This window comes from Chelonia mydas, chromosome 2, assembly GCF_015237465.2.
Source record: "Chelonia mydas isolate rCheMyd1 chromosome 2, rCheMyd1.pri.v2, whole genome shotgun sequence".
Lineage (NCBI taxonomy): Eukaryota > Metazoa > Chordata > Testudines > Cheloniidae > Chelonia > Chelonia mydas.
Window position 1 is genome coordinate 226,492,730 of NC_057850.1, and position 22,931 is coordinate 226,515,660.

Consider the following 22,931-nt stretch of genomic DNA (forward strand, 5'->3'; position numbering starts at 1 on the left):
CATAGAGTGTATCAGGGTAAATTTAATCTCAAAGGGACAATGGTACAGATCACAGCAATAAGGTTGCATTTAAATGGTTGCAATCGCCTGATGGACATAGATGAAAAATACTGTTCTGATCACTTCAGGTATATATTCTTCTAATAGCAGCTGCAGTAATCCCAGACTTCCAATTCTGGCAATGAATGAAGGGCAGATATTGTTTTTGTTATATCTTCCTACTACATGTCCCGTATTACCAGCAGAATTGCTTCTGTCTTACTTGGACTGAGTATCAGCCAGTTAGCCCTCATCTTCGTCCCATTCTCAGCCAAATGCTTGGTAAGGAAGTTGATAGTACTGACTGGGTCAGATGAAATAGACATATAAGGCCTTATCCAAAGCCCACTGAAGTCAATGAAAATACTTCCATTGACCAAATAGGCTTTGGATCAGGCGCATTAAACTGAGTGTCATCAGTATACAATACTGTAGCCCACACCTCCTTAAACCTTCTAATATATCCACATTGAAGAGGAAAGTGGGGCAAGAATTCCCCATCAGAAAATCAATGGGGCAGAAAAACAATTTCCCACAGTTAACACCTTGAACCTCCCTGATACGAGGGAATGAAGCTACTGAAGAGCAGCTGTGTTTACTCCTGCTAGGTGAGTGAACAACAGGTGAGTGAACAACAACTCATGGTCAACAATATTGAAAGCCTGTGCACAGATTGGTAAAGGCCATGGCAATATGAAGTGTCTAATTACTCAGAGAGCTGTCTTTCTGTGACCTTCATGATAATTTTTACAAAAAATGGAAGATTACTGGACAGTAGTTGGACAGCTTGTCAGCTCAAGTGCCATTAACAAGTAATGGTGGACAACAGCTTTCCATATAAAAGCCAGCAACCTGCCTTTCCTAAGGGAGGCATTGATCATCTCAATCAACAATGTATCCAGTTCTTCCCTGGTGTTCACCAGGCAGGAAGGACATAGGTCTGAAGCACAGGTTGTGGCTTGAAGAATTCCCAGTACTTCTAGTACCTCAGTGAGCATCACAGGCCTAAATTTAACCTGAGACGTTTGTACCTACTAGATATCATCCTGCACCCACAAAAGCAGGCAGTTCAGTTTGAATATGTTTGATTTTTCTCTGCAAAGACACTTGAAATTTCTTCAGTGGTTGTCACTTGTACCAGACACTGTGCAAAACCAGCCTGGATTGGTCAGGTGGTATGCTGCTTAGGTCAAATCTGCTGATAAAACATAGCAGACTCTGTGGTAGAAACAGAGAAACTCCTCTTTCACACAGCATAAAATTTCAAAAATCCTTTATTGCACAATTGGTGAGATTCAGCACAAGACTTTCCCCATCAGCACGCTGACCATTTTCCATCTCATTTCGGTGGTCACAAGTCATCTGTAAAGAATGGATTTGCACAGATTACACAAAGGCTGAATTTTGCTTCCAGGTACTGAGGCCTGGTCTACATTACGAGTTTATGTTGGATTTAGCAGTGTTAAATCTGAATTAACCCTGCACCCGTCCACACAACGAAGCCATTTTTCGTCATAAAGGGCTCTTAAAACCGATTTCTGTACTCCTCCCCAACGAGGGGATTAGCGCTGAAAACGACATCGCCATTTCGAATTAGGGTTAGTGTGGATGCAATTCAAAGGTATTGGCCTCCGAGAGCTATCCCACAGTGCACCATTGTGACCGCTCTGGACAGCACTCTGAACTCGGATGCACTGGCCAGGTGTATAGGAAAAGCCCCGGGAACTTTTGAATCTCATTTCCTGTTTGGCCAGGCGAGCTCATCAGCACAGGTGACCATGCAGTCCCAGAATCAAAAAAGTGCTCCAGCATGGACCGAACGGGAGGTACTGGATCTGATCGCTGTATGGGGAGAGGAATCCGTGCTATCAGAACTACGTTCCAAAAGATGAAATGCCAAAACATTTCAAAAAATCTCAGAGGCCATGAGGGACAGAGGCTACATCAGAGACGCAACACAGTGCCGCGTGAAACTTAAGGGGCTCAGACAAGCATACCAGAAAACCAAAGAATCAAATGGATGTTCCGGGACAGAGCCCCAGACATGCCGCTTCTATGCTGAGCTGCATGCAATGCTAGGGGGGGCCGCCACCACTCCCCCACCCCTGTCCGTGGGCTCCGATGACGGGGTACTCTCCGCCATGGGTGAGGATTTTGCAGATGAGGAGGACGAGCTTGGGCAGAGCACACAGCATACCGTTCTCCCCGACAGCCAGGATCTTTTTATCACCCTGACTGAAATACCCTCCCAACCCAACAAAGCCAGAGAAGGGACCTCTGGTGAGTGTACCTTTTAAAATATAATACATGTTATAAAAGCAAGCGTCTTTTAATGATTAAGTAGCCCTGAGGTCTTGGGATGCATTCGTGGCCAGTACTGCTACTGGAAAAGTCTGTTAACGTGTCTGGGGATGGAGCGGAAATCCTCCAGGGACATCTCCATGAAGCTCTCCCGGAGGTACTCTAAAACCCTTTGCAGAAGGTTTTGGGGAGAGCAGCCTTATTCCGTCCTCCATGGTAGGACACTTTACCACGCCATGCTAGTAGCAAGTAATCTGGTATCACTGCATGACAAAGCCTGGCAGCGTATGGTCCCAGTGTTTGCTGGCATTCAAGCAACATCCGTTCTTTATCTCTCTGTGTTATCCTCAGGAGAGTGATATCGTTCATGGTCACCTGGTTGAAATAGGGGAATTTGATTAAGGGGACATTCAGAGGTGCCCGTTCCTACTGGGCTGTTTGCCTGTGGCTGAAAAGAAATCCTCCCCGCAGTTAGCCACGCGGTGGGGGGGCCACTGGTGCTGAGCTGGTCGTGTTTGGCTAGCAGGTATCTTCCCTGATACCAGCCAGGCGGTGCGGGGAGGGGAAAAGCGATCATCCCAGAGAATTGGATGGGGGGAGGGGGTTAGTTTGGTTTCTGCTGCTGCACGTTAACAGGAAAACTGCAGCACTAAATGGCCATCTCAACGGGCTTTGCTTGGTATGGGAAAGGAGGGGGCTGCTGTTATGAAGGTTGCAGAAGCCAAAAGACTATGGCTTACCATGGCCGCCTGCAAGCCGAATTCTGTTGCCCAGCCCTGTGTGTGTGATCTCTAGCACCAGAGCCGCAGGCACTCAATATAAGATGCAAAATGCAACCTTGTACCAAAATCACATGTGCTTTGTAATGTGAATAGTGTTGTTTACCGGGAAAGAGTATAGCCATTGTTCTGTAAAATGTATCTTTTTAAATACTTCACTCCCTTTTTTTCCTCCAGCAGCTGCAAATGTTTCAAGCCTCCCTCCTCCGTCCCAAAGGCTATCTCAGATAAGGCAGCCAAAAAAACGCACGCGCAATGAAATGTTCTCTGAGCTCATGCAGTCGTCCAGCACTGACAGAGCTGTGTGGAGGGACACAATAGCAAAGTACAGGACGGTGACCGATGAACGTGAGGAGAGGTGGCGGCAGGAAGATCAGAGGAGGCATGAGGAAATGCTGGGGCTACTGAGGGATCAAACAGACATGCTTCGGCGTCTGGTGGAGGTTCATGAACAGAAGCAGGATCACAGACTGCTGCTGCAGCCCTGCTTAACCACCCTCCGTCCTCCCCAAGTTCCATAGCCTCCTCATCCAGATGCCCAAGAACGCAGGGGTGGGAGGCTCCGAGCACCCAACCACTCCACCCCAGTGGACAGCCCAAGCAACAGAAGGCTGGCATTCAACAAGTTTTACAGTGGCCTTTTCCTTCCCTCCTACCCTCCTCCTACACCTCACCTGGGCTACCTTGTGAGTTATCTCCCTATTTTTATAATCAATTAATAAAGAATACATGTTTTTTAAATGATAGTGACTTTACTTCCTTTGCAGGGTGGCTTACAGGGGATTAGAGTCAACCAAGGGGGTGGGTTTTCATCAAGGAGGAACAAACAGAAGTGTCACACAATACCCTGGCCAGTCATGAAACTGGTTTTCAGAACTTCTCTGATGTGCACCACTTCCTGCTGTGCTCTTCTAACTGCCCTGGTGTCTGGCTGCGCGTATTCAGCAGCCAGGCGATTTACATCAACCTCCCACCCCACCATAAACGTCCCCCCTTACTCTCACAGAGATTGTGGAGCACACAACAAGCAGCAATAACAATGGGAATATTGGTTTCGCTGAACGAGTCAGTAAACTGTGCCAGTGACCCTTTAAACGTCCAAATGCACACTCTTCCACCATTCTGCGCTTGCTCAGTCTATAGTTGAACAGCTCCTGACTACTGTCCAGGGTGCCTGTCTGTGTACGGCTTCATGAGCCAGGGCATTAAGGGGTAGGCTGGGTCCCCAAGGATAACTATAGGCATTTCAATATCCCTAACAGTTATTTTCTGGTCTGGGAAGTAAATCCCTTCCTGCAGCCATTTAAACAGACCAGAGTTACTGAAGACGCGAGCATCATGAACGTTTCCCGGCCATCCCACATTGATGTTGGTGAAATGTCCCTTGTGATCCACCAGTGCTTGCAGCACCATTGAAAAGTACCCCTTGCGGTTTATGTACTGGCTGCCCTGGTGGTCCGGTCGCAAGATAGGGATATGCGTTCCATCTATAGCCCCACCACAGTTAGGGAATCCCATTGCAGCAAAGCCATCCAGTATGACCTGTATATTTCCCGGAGTCACTACCTTTGATAGCAGCAGCTCAATGATTGCGTTGGCTGCTTGCATCACAGCAACCCCCACAGTAGATTTGCCCACTCCAAACTGATTACCGACTGACCGGTAGCTGTCTGGCGTTGTAAGCTTCCACAGGGCTATTGCCACTCGCTTGTGAGCTGTAAGGGCGGCTCTCATCTTGGTATTCTTGCGCTTCAGGGCGGGGGAAAGCAAGTCACAAAGTTCCATGAAAGTGACCTTAGGCATGTGAAAGTTTTGGAGCCACTGGGAATCATCCCAGACTTGCAACACTATTCGGTCCCACCACTCTGTGCTTGTTTCCCGGGCCCAGAATTGGCGTTCCACAGCATGAGCCTGCCCCATTAACACCATGATCTCCAAATTGTGGGGGAACGCGGTTTTAGAGAAAAGTGTGTTCATGTCCTCATCACCGCGCTGCCGTTGCCTCCTCGCCTGGTTTTTCAGGTGCTGGTTCTGCATACACTGCACGATAATGCGCGAGGTGTTTACAATGGTCATAACTGCTGTGGTGAGCTGAACGGGTTCCATGCTTGCTGTGCTATGGCATCTACTCCTGCTCGGGCAATCATGAGAAAAGGGCGCGAAACCATTGTATGCCGTTGCTCTGGCGGAGGGAAGGGCGACTGACAACATGGCTTACAGGGTTGGCTTACAGGGAATTAAAATCAACAAAGGGGATGGCTGTGTGAGAAACAGAATGGCCCCCTCAAGGATAGAACTCAAAACTGGGTTTAGCAGGCCGTTGATTTCACAGAGGGAGGGAGGACAAAATGAATACAAAACAAATCTGGTCTATTTCTTGTTTTGAGCCACTTCATCTATCTTTATACATCTTGCTGGCAGCAGACTGTGCAGTATGATCACTAGCCATTGTCATCTCCTGGGTGCTCGGCAGAAGACGGTGCAGTATGACTGCTGGCCATCGTCTTCTGATGGCTGCAGATTAAAAGTGCACTGCTGGTAGGACTGAATCGCCATGAGATGAAACTTAAAAGGGAAGTGACCTGGCTGAGTCACTCCCATGTTCGCCCAGGCGCCCCTGACCTCATCGAGGTCGGTTAAAAGAGCACCCTGGACAACGTTGACAATGGCTACTAGTCATACTGCACTGTCTGCTGCCAAAAGGCAATAAACTGCTGCTGTGTAGCAATCTACAGTACTGCGTCTGCCAGCACCCAGGAGATATATGGTGACGGTTAGCTGAGCAGGCTCCATGCTTGCCGTGGTATGGCGTCTGCACAGGTAACTCAAGAAAAAAGGCGCAAAACGATTATCTGCCCTTGCTTTCACGGAGGGAGGGAGGGAAGGGGGGCCTGACGAAATGTACCCAGAACCACCCACGACAATGTTTTAGCCCCATCAGGCACTGGGATTTCTACCCAGAATTCAAATGGGCAGCAAAGACTGCGGGAACTGTGGGGTAGCGACCCACAGTGCAACACTCTGGAAGTCGACAGTTGCCTCGGTACTGTGGACACACTCCGCCAACTACATGCACTTAGAGCATTTGTGTGGGGACACACACAATCGACTGTATAAAAACGCTTTCTACAAAACCAACTTCTATAAATTCGACCTAATTTCGTAGAGTAGACAAGGACTAAGTCAACGTAGTTGTGCTGAAACGTCACAAAAATTAATGCCGTGCAAGATAATTACTCTTTTCTTCCTCTACATGGACTCTACAATCTCCATACATCAGCATCTGAGTTAGCTGTGTTAGCCTGCGAGGCTTATGGTAGAACCGTAACTCTTCTGTGGAATTGTACATTTGGTTATTTTGTACTATAAAATATACATAATACATAGTTAACTCACCAGGTTCTTATATGAGGTCAGATTATTCTTCTGTTTTCTCTACTTTTACACTCCCCTTATCTTCAAGATCACTGACACAGTCAACATCTTTCTGACTGAGAACTAACTAGAACACCCCTTCGTCTTAATGCTCATACTTAACTGGCTAGAGGAATGGCTTTTGCTTCTGAGTAATATGAAGGATCTTTTTTCCTACAGAGACAGAATGCTGCACCCCATTCACAGCCTCCTGCGGGCCAAGGGACGGGAGGCTAGGATTGAAAATAAACGTGTCTCCGGAATAGCAGTGCAGAGTACTATCTCTGCACTGTGTAGTAATTAATTAATTAGTACTTAATGATGGATTAGTCACATTAATTGAATAATTGTTTCTATTTTGTTGAACAGTGCTTTAGACATCCTGGAAGAAATTAACTTGTCAACAGGGCGCAAAAATAACTTCAGTGAAGGAGCTCTGGAGAAGCTACTTGATAACAACCTTTCCCAAAAATACAGCCAGATGGGGTACTTATCATCCAGTAACATAATTACTGATGGGTTCTATGATTATGGTCAGGTAAATTACTTTAAGTATTATTTAAAAGTCTATGCAGGGCCTGACTTTTCACTCCTTCAGACAAAGTATTGGGTTTATGGCCCCATTATGCCACCACAATACAAAGGAGTCATAGCAGGGACCAGGATCTGGTCCATTGAATCACCTTGCTCCCTTCTCCTGTCCTATGCTGTGCCAGCTTGGTGCACTTTGTCACTCTTTTGATCACCTTCCCTGGCGAATGAATCCACATCTTTTCTCCTGCAGTCCCCATATCTGGTATCTTCCCACTGACCACAAGTGCTTTGCAACCACGGTCTCCTTTTTCAGATTCCTCCTGAGATACTTGGCTCCTCTCCTGCTCTTTTTCTCTACAATCTGTATAATAAAATGTCCTTCTCTCTGAAGCCTAATGTCTGCTGAGTCAGTGTGAAGCAATGGAAACAGCAACAAGCATGGTTAAGAGCTCTTTTTGTTCAGAATATCACCAGGTTCTGTCATCCCTGTGATTCATGGTCTGCTACTATACAGTTTTGAAGTTCACAGCCATTTTTACTTTACTAATTATACCTGTGAAATATTCAGCCACAATAAGGCATGTATCTATGCCATGCCAAGAGTCCTCGACCATTGAGATATCAGAGGTAACTCAACCAGTCACCACCCTTACTCTACAGTTAATTTGCATGGAACAATTCACTGGTTGTGGGGGAAACTGCACAAATAGTGTATTACTTGACCCAACTGCCGTATCCAAACACAGGCTTTTAGCTACTAGTATAATATATTAATCTGCCATCTAAATAACTATGTTGTTTTTTCACAAGAGGAACAAACAGGATGTGAATATAACAGAGACCAAAATGTGCTTCGTTACAGCCCTCTTTCCCATAAAATGGCCTTTCTAGAAGGACCACTCCATACTTTGTCATCTGTTGCACTCTTAATTGTGGGTGGAATCCTCAAAAATATCCAAGTATGTTACGAGCACAAGTCCTATTGAAAGTCAGTGGGGTTTGTGCTCCTAAATCACTTGGGTGCTTTTAAAAATCCCACCCTGGATTGTATGAACCTGTCTTTATTCTGAACTCGTTTTGGATTATATACTAGTAGTAACAACAATTTCAAATGAAATTATTTGTAATGCAGCTTTTCAATGGCAGTTAAGTGAAGAAGCAATTGATTTTTATGTATTTTATTTTTAAAAGTGTTTGTAATTTTAAGTTCTCAGCTACATTCTGTTAAAGATTCGGAATCTTAAATGATTCTTTTTAACCTTACTTTTTCAAAATAAACTTTTTCATTCACCTTTAATAGAATAAAATTTCTTTTCTTTTATTCTAATTTTCCTGTAGGTAAAGCCTGGAGTGAAACTTTTGTCTTTGGAGGAACTGAATTTACAAGAACTTAATGATCATCGTGCCATAATTTTAGTTAATGCTAAACTACCAGATGTGTGAGTCAGATTTGCTTTGGAAAGATTACATTTCATTAAAATAACTTGCCTTTTCCCCCTCTGCCTTCTCATAGCCCAATAGTACTGCAACTTTGACCTTCTATTGTGAGTAAGATCTTTCTAGGTTAACCTTAACATTGTGATTCCTTTTTCAGGAGCCAAAGGTTTTGCATTTTATAAACTCCGAGTTTTGATATATTTTTCTTTAAACGGCACAGAACTGTTCAGTTGAGTTGGTTACATTTAGAAAAGTGAGCCAGGAAAAATTTTCAATTTAGCTCCAACTCTCGATGGAGGGGCTCCCAAGGATTTAGGAGAGCATGCCATCTGCATTGATTACCGGGCTCTCAAAGCTTAGTACCTGTCTCAGAATTGCAATGAGTCCCATGAATTTGCTGAACTTCTTCACCAACCAAATTCATGAAAGCAGTATATTCCCAAAAACAAGAAACAGCCAAGCTTCATACTCTTTAGTGGCCTTCTACATTTGTGGTGCAGTACTGTCAAGAACTGATGTCTACCTCTTTCCTACTTAAATTTAAGACCACCTAACAAACCCTGTTACCTTTGAACACAGGAAATTGGTACTCTGGAAATCATTTAATCTATACAGTCTCCCAGATTAGAGAAGGCGCTGTAAATATTTTGTAAATCCCAAACCCTCCTTTCTGCTGTCATCAAGTTGATCTCTGTTATCATGTTTCCCTTTTTAACTTGTACATGATATAAAGATCTCTGAGATCACCTGTTACAACCTAAACCTCAGTGCTCTTTGCAGGTTCCTAATTCTTTCAAATATTCTTTATTTGCCATTCTTGTCACAACCCTGTGCCCTGGTAGCACCCTGAAGGCAATATACTGTCCAGTTTTCTTTATGTGGGTCACAGGATTTTTCACTATTTAGTAATTAATCAAGATCACTAATTACAGGTTGAACCTCTCTAGTCTGGCACCCTCAGGACCTGACCGGTGCCGAACCAGAGAATTTGCCGAACCACAGGAGGTCAATATTGTAGCAAGTGGGTCTTTTCTTATTTTTATCTCGCCAAGGCAAATAAACAGAACAGCGCTTTTAACACCGCCTAGCCAAGGCTTTCTGGCTCGCTTCATAACAAAGTGTTAGTGTTGTTACACAATTTTACTGTATTGACATAAGGAAATAAGTAGATAAAGCATAAAAAGCATAAAATAAAATCATGCTGGACCACAGATGTTGCCGGACTAGAGAGGTTCAACCTGTAATATTTTATTTCTCATAAAATATACTTGCTGTGCTTTGAAGGTGGCACAACTCTCTTGGCCTATTCTAACAGAATAAAAATATCTTGTATCATTTCACTTCCCTCAGTGCAGAGGACAAATCACAAGATCGATATGATGGAAGAACCACATCTTCTTCTTCTTCTATTAGAAAAAGTAGTAAAGAAAGAGCAAGGTATGACCTTTGGTTTAATTAACAGTCATTGTACTGTGATTGCGCAAACAGTCACAGTTTCAGGGTAACTGCACCTGTATCCCTCCATCCGTGACAGTGCCCAGTCAGGTCTCAGGTTTCTACCCATCGCCTATCCCACTCGCCTCTGACTGGGTGTTTTAAGTTTGCACTGCTCTCTGCCTTACACTGTGATATCCCCAGCAAGCCAGTCCGCCGAATGACCAGCAGCACTTGTGCTTTGATTTCTCTCTGAGGGCTGTGAACAGTGTATTTTTAGCAGTTACAAGTTACCACAAAACTCTTTCTAGGAAAGCACATTTATTCTTAAGGTAAAAGCCTTACAGAGAAAATGTAATGAAAACAATAAACAGATTAAAACCCTCTAAATGTGCAAGGAATCACCCATCAGTCTTATAGGGCCCTAGTAAGCCAAAGTCTTTTCAATGGTTCTGCAAGGGTTGGGGCCCGCTGTCCATTTGCTGGATCAGAAAGAAGACTCTGAGTCAGTTTAAACCCAGCTTTTTTATATCAAAAGCCCTTTGTCTGTTGATCTCTGGAAATCCCAGTTTGAACCAGTAGATGCAAGCCTCTCCAGGGGATGGTACCTCTCTGGAGGTGTTTACAACCTGAGTGATTAACCTGAATTACCTCACCCCCCACACACTGTTCTTTGTTCCTGGAGGCAACCCTCCCCACCCCACAGAGTTGCATACAATCCCTGGCCCACACTGACACACAAACCATTCATAAACCTAATACAATCTGCTTCCCCAAAGATACAGCATGTGGTTGCAATATCCATCACACAAGCATCTAAATTCAGACAAGGCTTACATACTGACTGACTTTTAAACAAAACTATTTTTAATGGAATGGAAACAATCTCTAAATATATAGGAATGTTTTAAGACACTTTGTCTATTGAAAAATATAATTTCAATTGAAATGGGTGAGGGACAGTTTCCTAAGAGAATAAAAATGATTAAATGTAAATTTAAGTTTTTGTCTCCAATTTCTTTTTCACCTCATAATTACAGAAATATCTATCTATTTGTCTGTCTAGCTGAGAGACAAGGTAAGTGAGATAATGTCTTTTATTGGGCCAACTTCTGTTTGTGAGAGAGGCACTTTCAGATTAATCAGAGCTCTTCTTCAGGTCTTGCATATACCTGAAAAAGAGCTTGGTGTAATCTTGAAAGCTTGTCTCTCTCACCAACAGAAGGTGGTCCAATAAAATATATCATCTCACTCACCTTGTCTAGCTAATATCCTGGGATCATCCTGGCTACAACACTGCATATCTATCTATCTAATCTATCATACTTATCTGTCCCCCAATACCATTGTATCCGAACACCTTATAATCTTTAATGTATTTATCCTCACAACACCCTGGTGAGTAGGGAAGTGCTATTATGCCAGATTGGGGATTGAGGTACAGAGAGACTAAGGGTAAAATTTTCAAAAGTGACTTCAGTACTTAGGATTCAAGACTCACTGACTTTCAGTTGTTCCTGAATTACTTTTGAAAATGGGACTTGGGACACAATTTTTAAAAAGCACTCAAGTGTCTTAGAAGTCTAAGTGACTTGCCAAAGGACACACAAGATATCTGTGGCAGAGAAGGAAATTCTCTGTCTCCTTTTCTTTATCTCTTACATAAATCCCATCCCTGCTGAGGTTGGGGCCCAGTCAATTCCCCGTGGAGTTGCAAGGCTGGTGTGGGAAGGGATTCTAAAAGTGTAGCACAGACTCTGTGTCAGCCAGGAGTAGCAACTGCCTACTGACCCTCTCCCCACTCTGACTTTGAATGGAGGGGGAGAGAAAAATAACTTTGCTGCCTCCCCTCCCTGGTGAAAGGTACAGGTTTCTACAATGCCGACCAGGAACAGAGATATCCCTTCTGGTTCCTCTTTGCTGTGAGGAAGGAGGGAGAGGAACCATAGTCCCAACTCAGGGATTAGGAGCTTCAATTTGTCAGCTGAAGCTCCCTACTTCCCAGAGACTAGGAAGATGCACCTGCATCCTGCTTGCCTGCTAAAGTTGAGGTGCCTCATGGATATGTGGGAGGTGCCTTTTCTATTTACGTGCAGGGGTTCAGAATAGCTGAGGCACCTTTGTACAGATGACTTCCTGCAGCACTGCATGGATTGTGGGACCAGAGAGAAATAGATGTTGGTGGGGGATACATGGAATGAGAAGACATTGGAAAGGAGTAGAGGTTGTGAAGGAATATTTCCAGTTTTTTCTTGGGGATCATCCACAAATCATGGCACCCCTACACTCCATGTAAGAATTTTATTGCTAGAGATGGTGATTCTTAATGTTGCCTATGTGCTGCTTTGTGTGTGTGTAAATTGAAATTTACTGTAAGAAAGTAAAAAGGATTTGGGAAACTACTTTGTAATTTCAGTAGTGCAGTGGTATCTCCTGTGGAGGAAAAACAAGAATCTTCTGGACGATCTCCCTCTTCGCTCAGCAAAAGCAGCACTAGAGAGAAAGGCTCAAGGTATTATAATTTGGATGAGGTATTTTTATTTTAATTTAGAGTAAAAATGCAAGCTATTGACAGATAGTAAGTATTGACTATTGAAAGCTAAGGACTTGATTCTCAGGTCTGGCTGAGCTCTGCTTGGTGCAGAACCCAAAGTAGGGCTCAAAGGTGACTGTACCTCCATGAGGAAAAAAAATCTATTAGTATACAGCTCTTTATCTAGTAGACAAAGATATAACAAGATCCAAGGGCTGGGAGCTGAAGCTAGACAAAACCAGACTAAAAATAAGGCAGACATTTTTAACAGTGGGGGTAACTAACCATTGGGACAGCTTAACTAGAGAGGTGGTGAATTTTCTAGCACTTGAATGATTGTGTTTCTAAAAGATATGCTCTAGCTCACCCAGAAGTTATGGGCTTGATGCAGGAACTACTGAGTGAAAATGTATGGTCTGTGCTGTACAAAAGGTCAGACTAAATTATCGGAGTGGTCCCTCCTGGCCTTAATATTTATGAGGAGGGCTACCAGTTAATACCATAATCCTTAATAAGGCAAAAGAAAAGTATTCAAACCTTTCTGGAGAGAGGAGTCCTCGAATAAGGCTACTGGTACATGGCTGATTATTCTGTACAGTGCATTCTATCCCAAGAATACAGAAATGTGTTAATTTTCACAACTTTATTAATAATTCTAAAAGTATAAAATAATTAGGGTCTGTCCTGAGTCCATATTGTCTGGTGGTTTTTTCATTGTTTCTGTTTTTTCTACAAAAGTCCCTGGGATACTGGGAATTTAAAAAGTAAGCCAGAATTGCTCACTTGCTGGAGTTATTAGAGATAGGGAAAATTAATATGTTTGGCTGGATTTCAGAGTTGTTTGCTTCTGATTAAGTTGAATTATGAGTAATTTGCCTTTGAGATGGAAGTTCAAGTTATGCATCTCTCAGGTCTCAAACTCTTTGAAGAAAGGCTTGATGGTTACAAGATGTGGGGTCTTTTGTATTTTTGTAAGTAAAGAAAGTGTTCTTCTTCAAGTGCTGTCCCTGTGAGTGCTCCACTCCAGATGACGATGCGTCCCAGTGCCATTGATCGGAGATCTTCGGTAGTAATGTCTGGTCGGGATGCACGTGCTCAGCTGCTGTCTCGCGATCTCATTAGAGTCTGCCTGAGCATGCGTGTCCCACACCCCCCTCAGTTCCTTCTCAACTGTCCTCGGCTGAAGACAGGACTCAGGGCAGTGCTGAACCTCTTCTCTTCCCTTCCTGTCACTGAAGGAAACAAGTACAAAGACATAGAAATAGTTAGTTAGAAACATCCCAGTTATTTCCCTTCCTTTAGAATAGTTACCTAGTTTAAAAAAAAAAACCTTCTTTTTCCTCCAGTTCGTCTCCCGTTGAGACACTCTCCCCTGGCATTCCTAGTGCAATAATGTCAGCGTCTTCAGGATTTAAGAAATGTGCCTCCTGTCAAGTAACTTCGCTGCGTGAAGTGCCTCGGCGAGAGACACATCCCTGCCAAGTGTGTCCATTGTACCAGCCTGAAAACCAGGGCTCTTTGTGACAGGGATCTGCAGCTGAAAATGCTCCTGATGGAGAAATCCCTACAGCCACCTATGTAGACGGGCAATAGCAAACCCTTTCCCTCATGCTCCCCGGCCAGGTCGGAACTGATTGGGAGCACGGCTTCACCCTCTCAAGCGAAGAGGCAGGAAGCCCAACCGTCTCTGTCCAGAGACTCTCAAAACGGTAAAGGATCTCCTGCAAGATCCTTACCCTCAGTGCTGATAGCGCTGAAGGAAGGCGCCTCCAACCATCCCAGCACCTCAGCTATGGCTCCCACAGAACACAGAGGCAGGGACCCGACTTCCCATAGCGGGAAGGTCTCCACGGCACCAGTCCCCTCAGCACTGAAAATAGACCCAGTGCCAACACCGCGTTCTGCTCCTGTGCTGACAAGAATGTCGGCACCGAGCCTGCCTACCACTCCAGCAGCAGGAGCGGACCTCCCGCAGGGTGCCTAAAAACAGCCTGCGGCACCGGCGAAAGCAAAACAGAAGTCAATACGGGCTTCTGAGCACATATCACGTTTAGCAGGGTCACAGCCCAGGGAGCAGCAGCAATTTTTAAATCAGGACGACATCTCAGTGGCCCCAAGCCTGACTCCCCGCTCCCTGACACACATTGCTCACTCTTGACGAGCTGCTCAGCCCACCTGACCTGGCTACCTTCACTGACAGCGAGCCCGATGTGCAGCAGCAGGCGGAGTTCTCCCCACCTGCCTCTCCTCCTCTACCGGAACCATTTACACTTCAGGTCACGGCTCACAAGCACCAGCCTCAGTTTCCCTACTTTGCTCCCCCATGGGCAGGACCTCACTTCTCTTATCCCATGCCTTGGCCTCAGTGGTACCCTTGGCTGGTTCCTACTGCCACTCATCCTCATGATTCTTCCACCAGTCCACAAGCATGTTCTGCCCCCTATCTCCAGCTCCACCTACTTCTAGAGCGCCTGAACCCCCTCCCTGAAGAGGTGAACTATGAACCATACCCTGATTCACCGACTCCTAACTCTCCATCAGCTCCAGACAGAACCCTCATTCCTCCACCTCCACAGAATATGGATGACTTTAAGCAATTCCAGGAACTTTTCAAGAGGGTGGCACTCAACCAGGACATCCCTTTAGAGGAGGTCCAGGAGACACAACACAGACTCCTCAAAATCCTCCAACCCTCTGCGCCCTCAAAGATTGTGCTCTCCGTAAATGAAGCACTCCTAGAACTAGCTGACACCCTTTGGCAGACCCCAGCCTCTATCCCACCAACTTGCAAAAAGGCTGAACGTAAATACTATGTTCCTGCTAAGGACGTAGACTTCTTATTTTCCCATTCACAACCAAATTCTCTTGTAGTGGATGCAGTGACACACGGGACGAAACAGCCGCAATACCAGCCCACCCCACAAGACAAGGACCTCAAACACCTTGACCTCTTGGGCCGCAAGATTTATACCTCTTCCACTTTGCAATTCAGAATTGCAAACTATTCCGCCCCACTTGCAAGCTACGACTTTGACAATTACAATAAGCTCTTTGATTTTACCTCCCATATCCTGGAGGACAGGAGAGCAGACTTTAAGTCAGTCCTTGTCGAGGGCCAATTGGTTTCCAGGATGGCCCTACAAAGCATCTCTGGACATGGTGGACACAGCAGCCCACACTACCGCAAATGCGGTGTTTATGTGCAGATCTTCCTGGCTGTCTGCAAACGGTATCCCCAAAGACCTGCAAACCAAAGTGGAGGACCTCCCCTTTGATAAAGATAAGTTTTTTCAAAAAAAAAAATGATGAATTCCTTCACACTATGAAAGACTCTAGAGCAACCCTGCACACCATGAGCATCTACCCGTCCCTTCCCAGGAGACAATGGTATCAACCTTATCAGAGGCCACACACACAACAATATCACCAGCCCCAGCCCAGACCATACAATATAACCAGGAATCGCACTAGACCTCCTAGACGCAGACAAAACCAGGCACAATCAGCTACCTCCCACCCATCGGGAAACAAAAAACAATTTTGAAGTGTTGGTTGAGGATCTGCGCGACCACCCCTTGACTCCAACGCCTGTTTGGCCACCGCCTCCATTCTTTCCACCATGCCTGGCAGCAGATCACACGGGATCGTTGAGTCCTGAAAATAGTTCAGTCACGTTACTCCATCCCTTTTATATCCTACTCTCCTACCCTTCTCTGTCCCTCTTCAGGGACCCCTCTCACAAGCACCTACTTCGCATAGAAGTGGCTCATCTTCTACATCTCACAGGAACCTCTGCCAACACAACATCGAGGAAAAGGGTTCTACTTCCACTACTTTCTGACCCAAAAGAAGAGCGGGGGATTGAGACCTATACTAGATCTACGCTGACTGAACAAATTTGTATGTGTACAGAAATTTAAGATGGTCACACTGGGCACAATAATACCTGCGCTGGATCAAGAGGACTGGTTCACAGTCTTCGACCTACAGGATGCCTATTTTCACATATCCATTCATCCAGCACACAGACGTTTCCTGCGATTCACACTCAGACACGACCATTTTCAATATAGGGTACTCCCTTTCGGACTTTCCACAGCACCGAGAATATTCTCCAAGACCCTAACGAGACATTATGAGCTACCTGTTTCGCCATCTCCCTCTTCCACAGCTTAAGTCTGTAAATAAACTTTCAAAAATCCACCCTGACACCCACACAGCGGATTGAGTTCATCAGAGCTCACCTGGACTCAATTCAAACCAGAGCCTCACTCCCACACAACAGATTCCTCGCTATTACACTTCTCATACGCATGCTCTCCTTTTGTCCCAGGATACAGGCAAGAATTTGCCCACAGCTCCTTGGCCACATGGCAGCCACCACCTTCGTGGTCAAGTACACCAGGCTGCACATGAGATGTCTTCAGGATTGGCTCAACTCCAACTACAAACCCAGCAGACACAGCTTCTGCATGATGCTAAGTCCTCCAGCGAACATATTAGCCTCCCTACAATGGTGAACAAGACCAGAGAACCTCTGCGTGGGCGTTACCTTGCGACCCCACCCTAAATTTCTCTCTAAGGTGGTATCCACCTTCCACCTTAACCAACCAATATACTTACCTGCATTCTATCCCAAACCTCATAAGACTCCACACGAAGCGGCCCTACATACCCTTGACATCAGACCGGGCAATCACTTTTTATCTAAACAGAACTCAACCATTTCGTAAATCCCCTTGGCTATTTGTCTACACTACAGAGAGATCGAAGGGTGTGGCTATCTCTAAGCAACGACTTTCCAAGTGGATCTCTGACTGCATTAAATCCTGTTACCGAACTCAGAATGCCCAACCACCCGAGGGCGTCAGAACTCATTCTACTCGAGCGATGTCAACATCCGTTGCCTTCCTCCATAACGTACCTATTACTGATATCTGCAATGTGGCCACATGGACATCCGACCACACATTTACAAACATTATGCTATCACACAGGATACCACGGCAGACACCATAGTAGGCCACACAGTACTGTCTACAGTTGTCACTGACGCAACTCCGAAGTCTCAGCAGCCATAGTGGGTACTGCTTCACATTCACCTGGAGTGGAGCACCCACAGGGACAGCACTCGAAGAAGAAGAGAAGGTTACTCACCTTGCAGTAACTGAGGTTCTTCGAGATGTGTGTCCCTGTGGGTGCTCCACTCCCCGCCCTCCTCCCCTCTACTTTGGAGTACTATTCTGACATCTCCATGGTAGAGAAGGAACTGAGGGGGGTGTGGGACACGCGCGCTCAGGCAGACTCTAATGAGACTGCAAGACAGCAGCTGAGCACGTGCTTCCCAACCAGGCGCTGCTGGGATGCACTGTCACCTGGAGTGGAGCACCCACAGGGACACACATCTCGAAGAACCTCAGTTACTGCAAGGTAGGTAACTGTCTCTTCTACAATATCTAGTAGTGCCTTTTAAAACTATATGTATAAAGTTTGGAATTTTGTAATCTGGAATTTTGTACAGCTGACATGTCAGGTTATTTTATTGTCCTCTTGATGATTTAGCAGGCTTCTGATGTACAGTTTTGTCTAAAAGTGCTCAAACTGCCTGTAAAGGTATTAAATGTATGTTTGTGACACTTTTGGAAATATGTTTGGATGACATATCCAGTAATATATAGATTTTTATAGTTACCACATAGAAAAGTATATAAATTTCACACGTTTATCTGGTCTAACCTAATGTTTAGTTTACATTTTTGCTAGACTCTTGTGATTGCCATTCATGATCATATGCATTTCTCAAATCATAAGCTGCAGTGAAGAATGCAGAATGTGCAATGAATAATCAATAAATACATAGACTTCTTATGAAATCTTAATAGGACATGTCATCTAGTAGTTGAGGTTTGTAGCAGCTTGCTTTGTATTATCTGCTCAACCATTTTGTTGATTCCCTGTTTGTTTGTTTGAAGTCACAGTGAAAAACTTTACAGGACTCATAGGAGTTGTTTTGTTTGTAAACTACCAACATTGTATGGAACCAAATTCTGTTTAGTTACAAAAATGCTTCAAAAATGGGTTTACATGTATGTTAAAGACAGGACTGGCCTTAGGAAAAATGGTACCCTGGGCGAACTTGTATTTTGGTGTCCCCCGCCCCATCACTCCTGGCCCCCATGGGCTCCCTGGGCTTCCCCCCCCCCATCACCTCTGTATCCTGCTGCCTCCCCCAGTGTTTAATTTATATTGAAAGAGATGCCAGAGGCTAGAGCTCAGCCCTGGCACAAATTAAGCACTGGCAGGGCAGCCTGATACTGGCGGGTGCTGGCTGGGCACCCAGCTCTGAAGGCAATGCCACCACATGCATCAGCGCAGAAGTAAAGATGGCATGGTATATGGTGTATTGCCACCTTTCTGCGCTGCTATTGTGGCTCATGGTGCCTGATGCTCAGCATGTGGCTCAAGGCGGGCTTCACGCTGTCACATGGGGGCTGCATCTTGCCAGAGCCCATGGCCCTCCTGGCTCACCCAGGGTGCCATTTCAGATTTAAGGGGGGGCGGGGAAGGAAAATTTAACCATGATTCCAGGGACTACTTAGGCACCTGAAAACTCTAAGGTTTTTGCAGATAATAACTTAGGAATTAGCTGACAGGAGCACTGTATCTAATTGTTATATAAAGAAAGAAAAAATATATACAAACTCCAATTAAAGCCACTTTTAAAGTTTATATGTAAATTTAGAACAATCAGGAGATAATACAGCAAGATATTCCCAATCCCAAGCCTTGAGGTATCAGTTCTAGAGCTTTAACACAGATATCAGAAACACATTTGATACTTTGTACACTATCTTTATTAGCGAAACATAAAAATAAATAAAATCTGCTTAAAATCTGTGTTACTGCCATTATCTACTCTATTTTAGTCAATTGCTTTTCACTAAAAACATAATTTTAACATATGTGATTAAGGGTTTTTTCCCTCTTTTATTAAGAAAGGGAATTTATTTTTCTAATTATTTTGGCATTTATGTTTACCAATCATAATCTTGTATGTGACTCACTAACATTTGACTCAATCATTGCTATTGGTATCATAGTTGGAACTGCATTTATTTTCATGCAAATTTTAAGTTATTTTACATTTATAACTAAAAATACAGTCTGAAAATAAGCAGCCTTCATCTGCCCAGTGTCTAAAGTTATGTATTTAGCTAATGTTTTTTAAACTGGCACTGCTAAGGTTAATACAAGCTAAAGTTACATTCTAGAACAGAGGTGGGCAAACTACGGCCCACGGGCCATATCCGGCCCACAGGACCATCCTGCCCAGCCCCTGAGCTCCTGGCCAGGGAGGCTGACCCCTGGCCCCTCCCCCACTGTTCCCCCTCTCCTGCAGCCACGCCGCCGCATGGGCAGAAGGGCTGCAAGCTCCTGCTGCTCTGAGCAGCATGGTAAGGGGGCAGCAGCGGCATGCGTGGTGGTGGGGGGGGGTTGGGTAGGGAGTCCCAGGGGGCAGTCAGGGGAATGGGCGGGTTGGATAGGGCATGGGAGTCCCAGGGGGCCTGTCAGGGGGAGGGGGGTGGATAGGGGCTGGGGGGCAGTCAGGGGACAGGGAGCAGGGGAGGTTGGATAGGGGGTGGGATCCCAGGGGTGGGGGCGGTTTGGGGCGGTCCTGGGAGGGGATGGTCAGGGGACAAGGAGAAGGTAGGGTTGGATGGGTCAGGGGTTCTGAGGGAGGCAGTCAGCGGGGCGGGAAGTGGGAGGGGGCGGGTAGGGGCCAAGCTGTTTGGGGGCACAGCCTTCCCTACCCGGCCCTCCATACAGTTTCGCACCCCGATGTGGCCTTTGGGCCAAAAAGTTTGCCCACCCCTGTTCTAGAAGGATACTATTGTTTGATTGTACCACTTTAAATAATGAATGACAAAGCACAATATGATAATACAAGTAATAATGATAATTATTCCAGCCAGGACAGGTTAGGCATTTTAGAACTCACTACTTAAAGAATTAAATGTAAGCATAAGAGAGAAATAAAACTATGAAATGCACAGACCAGTCAAAAAACTAAAATAATAGCACTTTGAAATAATAAAATTACAGAGAACATATATGCATTGCAGGAAGTACCAACAAGTAACAACAACAACAAAAGTATGTACTGGGGGGGTGAGTGTGAAAGAGAGAGCATATGTGAGCTGGGGGAGTGTGTGAGTGACTGCGCACTGCCCGTTTAAGAGAGTGGCACTCACCAGCCTGAAGGAAAGCAGCTCTGTCCCTCTGTCAGTGAGCCCTGTCCACACACACACACACACACCTCGCTCTGCGGAAATGGGGTACATGGGCCGGAGGGGGGCAGCACCCCCCGCCCCTGTACAGCAAACAGGAAGCTCCCAGGAGCAGTTGGCCCAGGGGCAGCTCCAAGGCAGGGGGCAGAGCCGCGGGGCTGCAGACACCAGCAGGGGGCGGGGCACTCCTGCTCCTGGAGGCGCCCCATTTATAACGGAGCCCTGAGCTTTCGCCCAGTTCGCCTCTATCTAAGACTGGCCCTGGTTATAGAAACCTCTTATTATTATGTGCCTATATTCAGATTGGTAGTGCTTACCACTGCAGATCCAGTAGTACAAACAGTCCTTATAGGGAGAGGTATGCTGGTGTCATTGTAGCTGTCTGGTCAAGGGTTATGTGAGCACAGACATGCAGACAATGTTACTTGGTACCTAAGCCCCTCCTCAGAACACCTTCCACAACTAGTGTTCACAGGTCCTGTGAAATAGCCTCTTTGTGGATTTGGAGGCATTCAGAATCAGAAGAGAAAACTTTCCAGGCACCTCCCCCAAAATTGGGTTTCCTGCTGTGTCCCTACACAGAGCCATGCAGCTGGAATTTGGCTCTGAGAGATTACATCATTCTAAATAAACATCCATTATTTTCTATTTAAGAAAAGGGAAAGGAAAAAAAGAAGAAGAAAAACCAAAAGATGAAGAAGAGTTGCAAACAATATCTAAAATCCAGCAGGAAGTAATTCTTGAAAAGGTACCATGGCTGCCACCATTTGACTCCATTTTACTGGATTACATTATGGATGCTTCCAAAATAATCCTACCATTAACTACTACCAAAGAACAGGTTGTGGCACTTGCACAGTGAGTATTGTATTGTGTCTGAAACAAAATACAAATAAATAGAGTTGAGTGGGAAACACTTTTTCCACTCCAGGAAAATGTTTGAGAATTTGAAAAGTTTTCCCGTCCCAAACTGGGACAAAAAGTCAAAATGTCAAATACTTTTTTTGTAAACCTGCGATGTGAAAAAAAAAATTCAGTTTGGGTCAATCGAAATGTTTAGTGTCCGCGATGTCAAGATGTTTCTTTTAGATTTTGCTCTTTTTTATTTAAAACTTTTTTTTACTATAATTAGCTTAAATTTATGGATATAATGTTGTATCAAGCCAAAGAAATGGAATTTTTCATTTTGAAAATGTCAAAATGAGGTCCCGCCAGGACCTTACCCCTCTGTAGAGCCCCCACAACCCAAAATGGTGCAGGGGAGCCCCACCGCCCCCACAGTCTGGGGAAACTGGAACCCAGGTGGTGCTTGCCCTCCCCCACCATATGGCCTGGCAATGTCTACACTTAGGCCTGGTCCACACTAAAAGGTTAGGTTGACCCAACTATGTCTCTCAGGGATGTGAAAAATCCACACCCATGAGCAATGTAGTTAAACCATCCCAACCCCATTGTGTAGACAGCACTAGGTCAATAGAAGAATTCTTCCATCATCTCAGCTGCTGCCTCTTGGGGAGTTGGATTACACAGAAGCACTATAGCAGCACAGCTGCAGCACTGCGGCTGTGATTCTGTAGCCAATTAAGTGTAGATATACCCTCAGCCAGTAAGGACTCTGACCAGACATGGGGAATTTGGGCTGTACCCAGCTGAAGGCTGGAGAGAAGACTTTTGTGTTTAGTTTTGAACTTTAAGTTAAGAAATCTGACCCTAAAGATGGCTGTTGTGAATGGACTGGAAAAACCCTGTGTGGAGTTTTTTGGGTGATCCATAAAAGGTAATTGAGATGAAGGGCTGCATGCAGGGCTGCTCTGAGGCCCCCAGAGGGTGCTGTGAGGTAGCCGCTCATCTACACTGACATTTGCCACCATCACATAGTCCATTCTGCTTGTGTGTTAGACCCCTTCCCTCAACCTGTGTGTGTCTTAGGCCAGGTCTACTCTACAGACCTATATCAGTATAACTACATCACTTAAGGGTGTGAAAAATCCACACTCCTGAGTGACGTAGCTATACAACCTAATCCCCGGTGTAGACAGTGCTATGGTGACGGGAGAGCTTCATAGCTATTGCCTCTTGGGTACGTGAATTAATTACACTGACGGAAGAAGCTTTCCCGTCAGCATAGTAGAGCTGTAAGTGAAGATAAGTCCTTATTTATTTATATTGTAA

General features: G+C 45.2%; 1 protein-coding gene across 6 annotated transcripts in view; it reads left to right on the forward strand.

Moving 5' to 3' along the window:
* Positions 1-22,931, forward strand: part of ARMC3 (armadillo repeat containing 3) — a 116,564-nt gene that overhangs the window by 82,507 nt on the left and 11,126 nt on the right. For 3 of the 6 annotated variants that reach the window (XM_043541323.1, XM_043541321.1, XM_027820969.3), the window contains 5 exons: positions 6,903-7,071; positions 8,406-8,506; positions 9,855-9,941; positions 12,355-12,450; positions 21,414-21,617. In XM_043541323.1, the coding sequence (XP_043397258.1) occupies positions 6,903-7,071; positions 8,406-8,506; positions 9,855-9,941; positions 12,355-12,450; positions 21,414-21,617 (657 nt within the window). Of the gene's footprint in view, positions 1-6,902; positions 7,072-8,405; positions 8,507-9,845; positions 9,942-12,354; positions 12,451-21,413; positions 21,618-22,931 lie in introns of all 6 variants that reach the window. The other 3 variants (XM_043541319.1, XM_043541322.1, XM_043541320.1) reach the window with 1 other exon arrangement.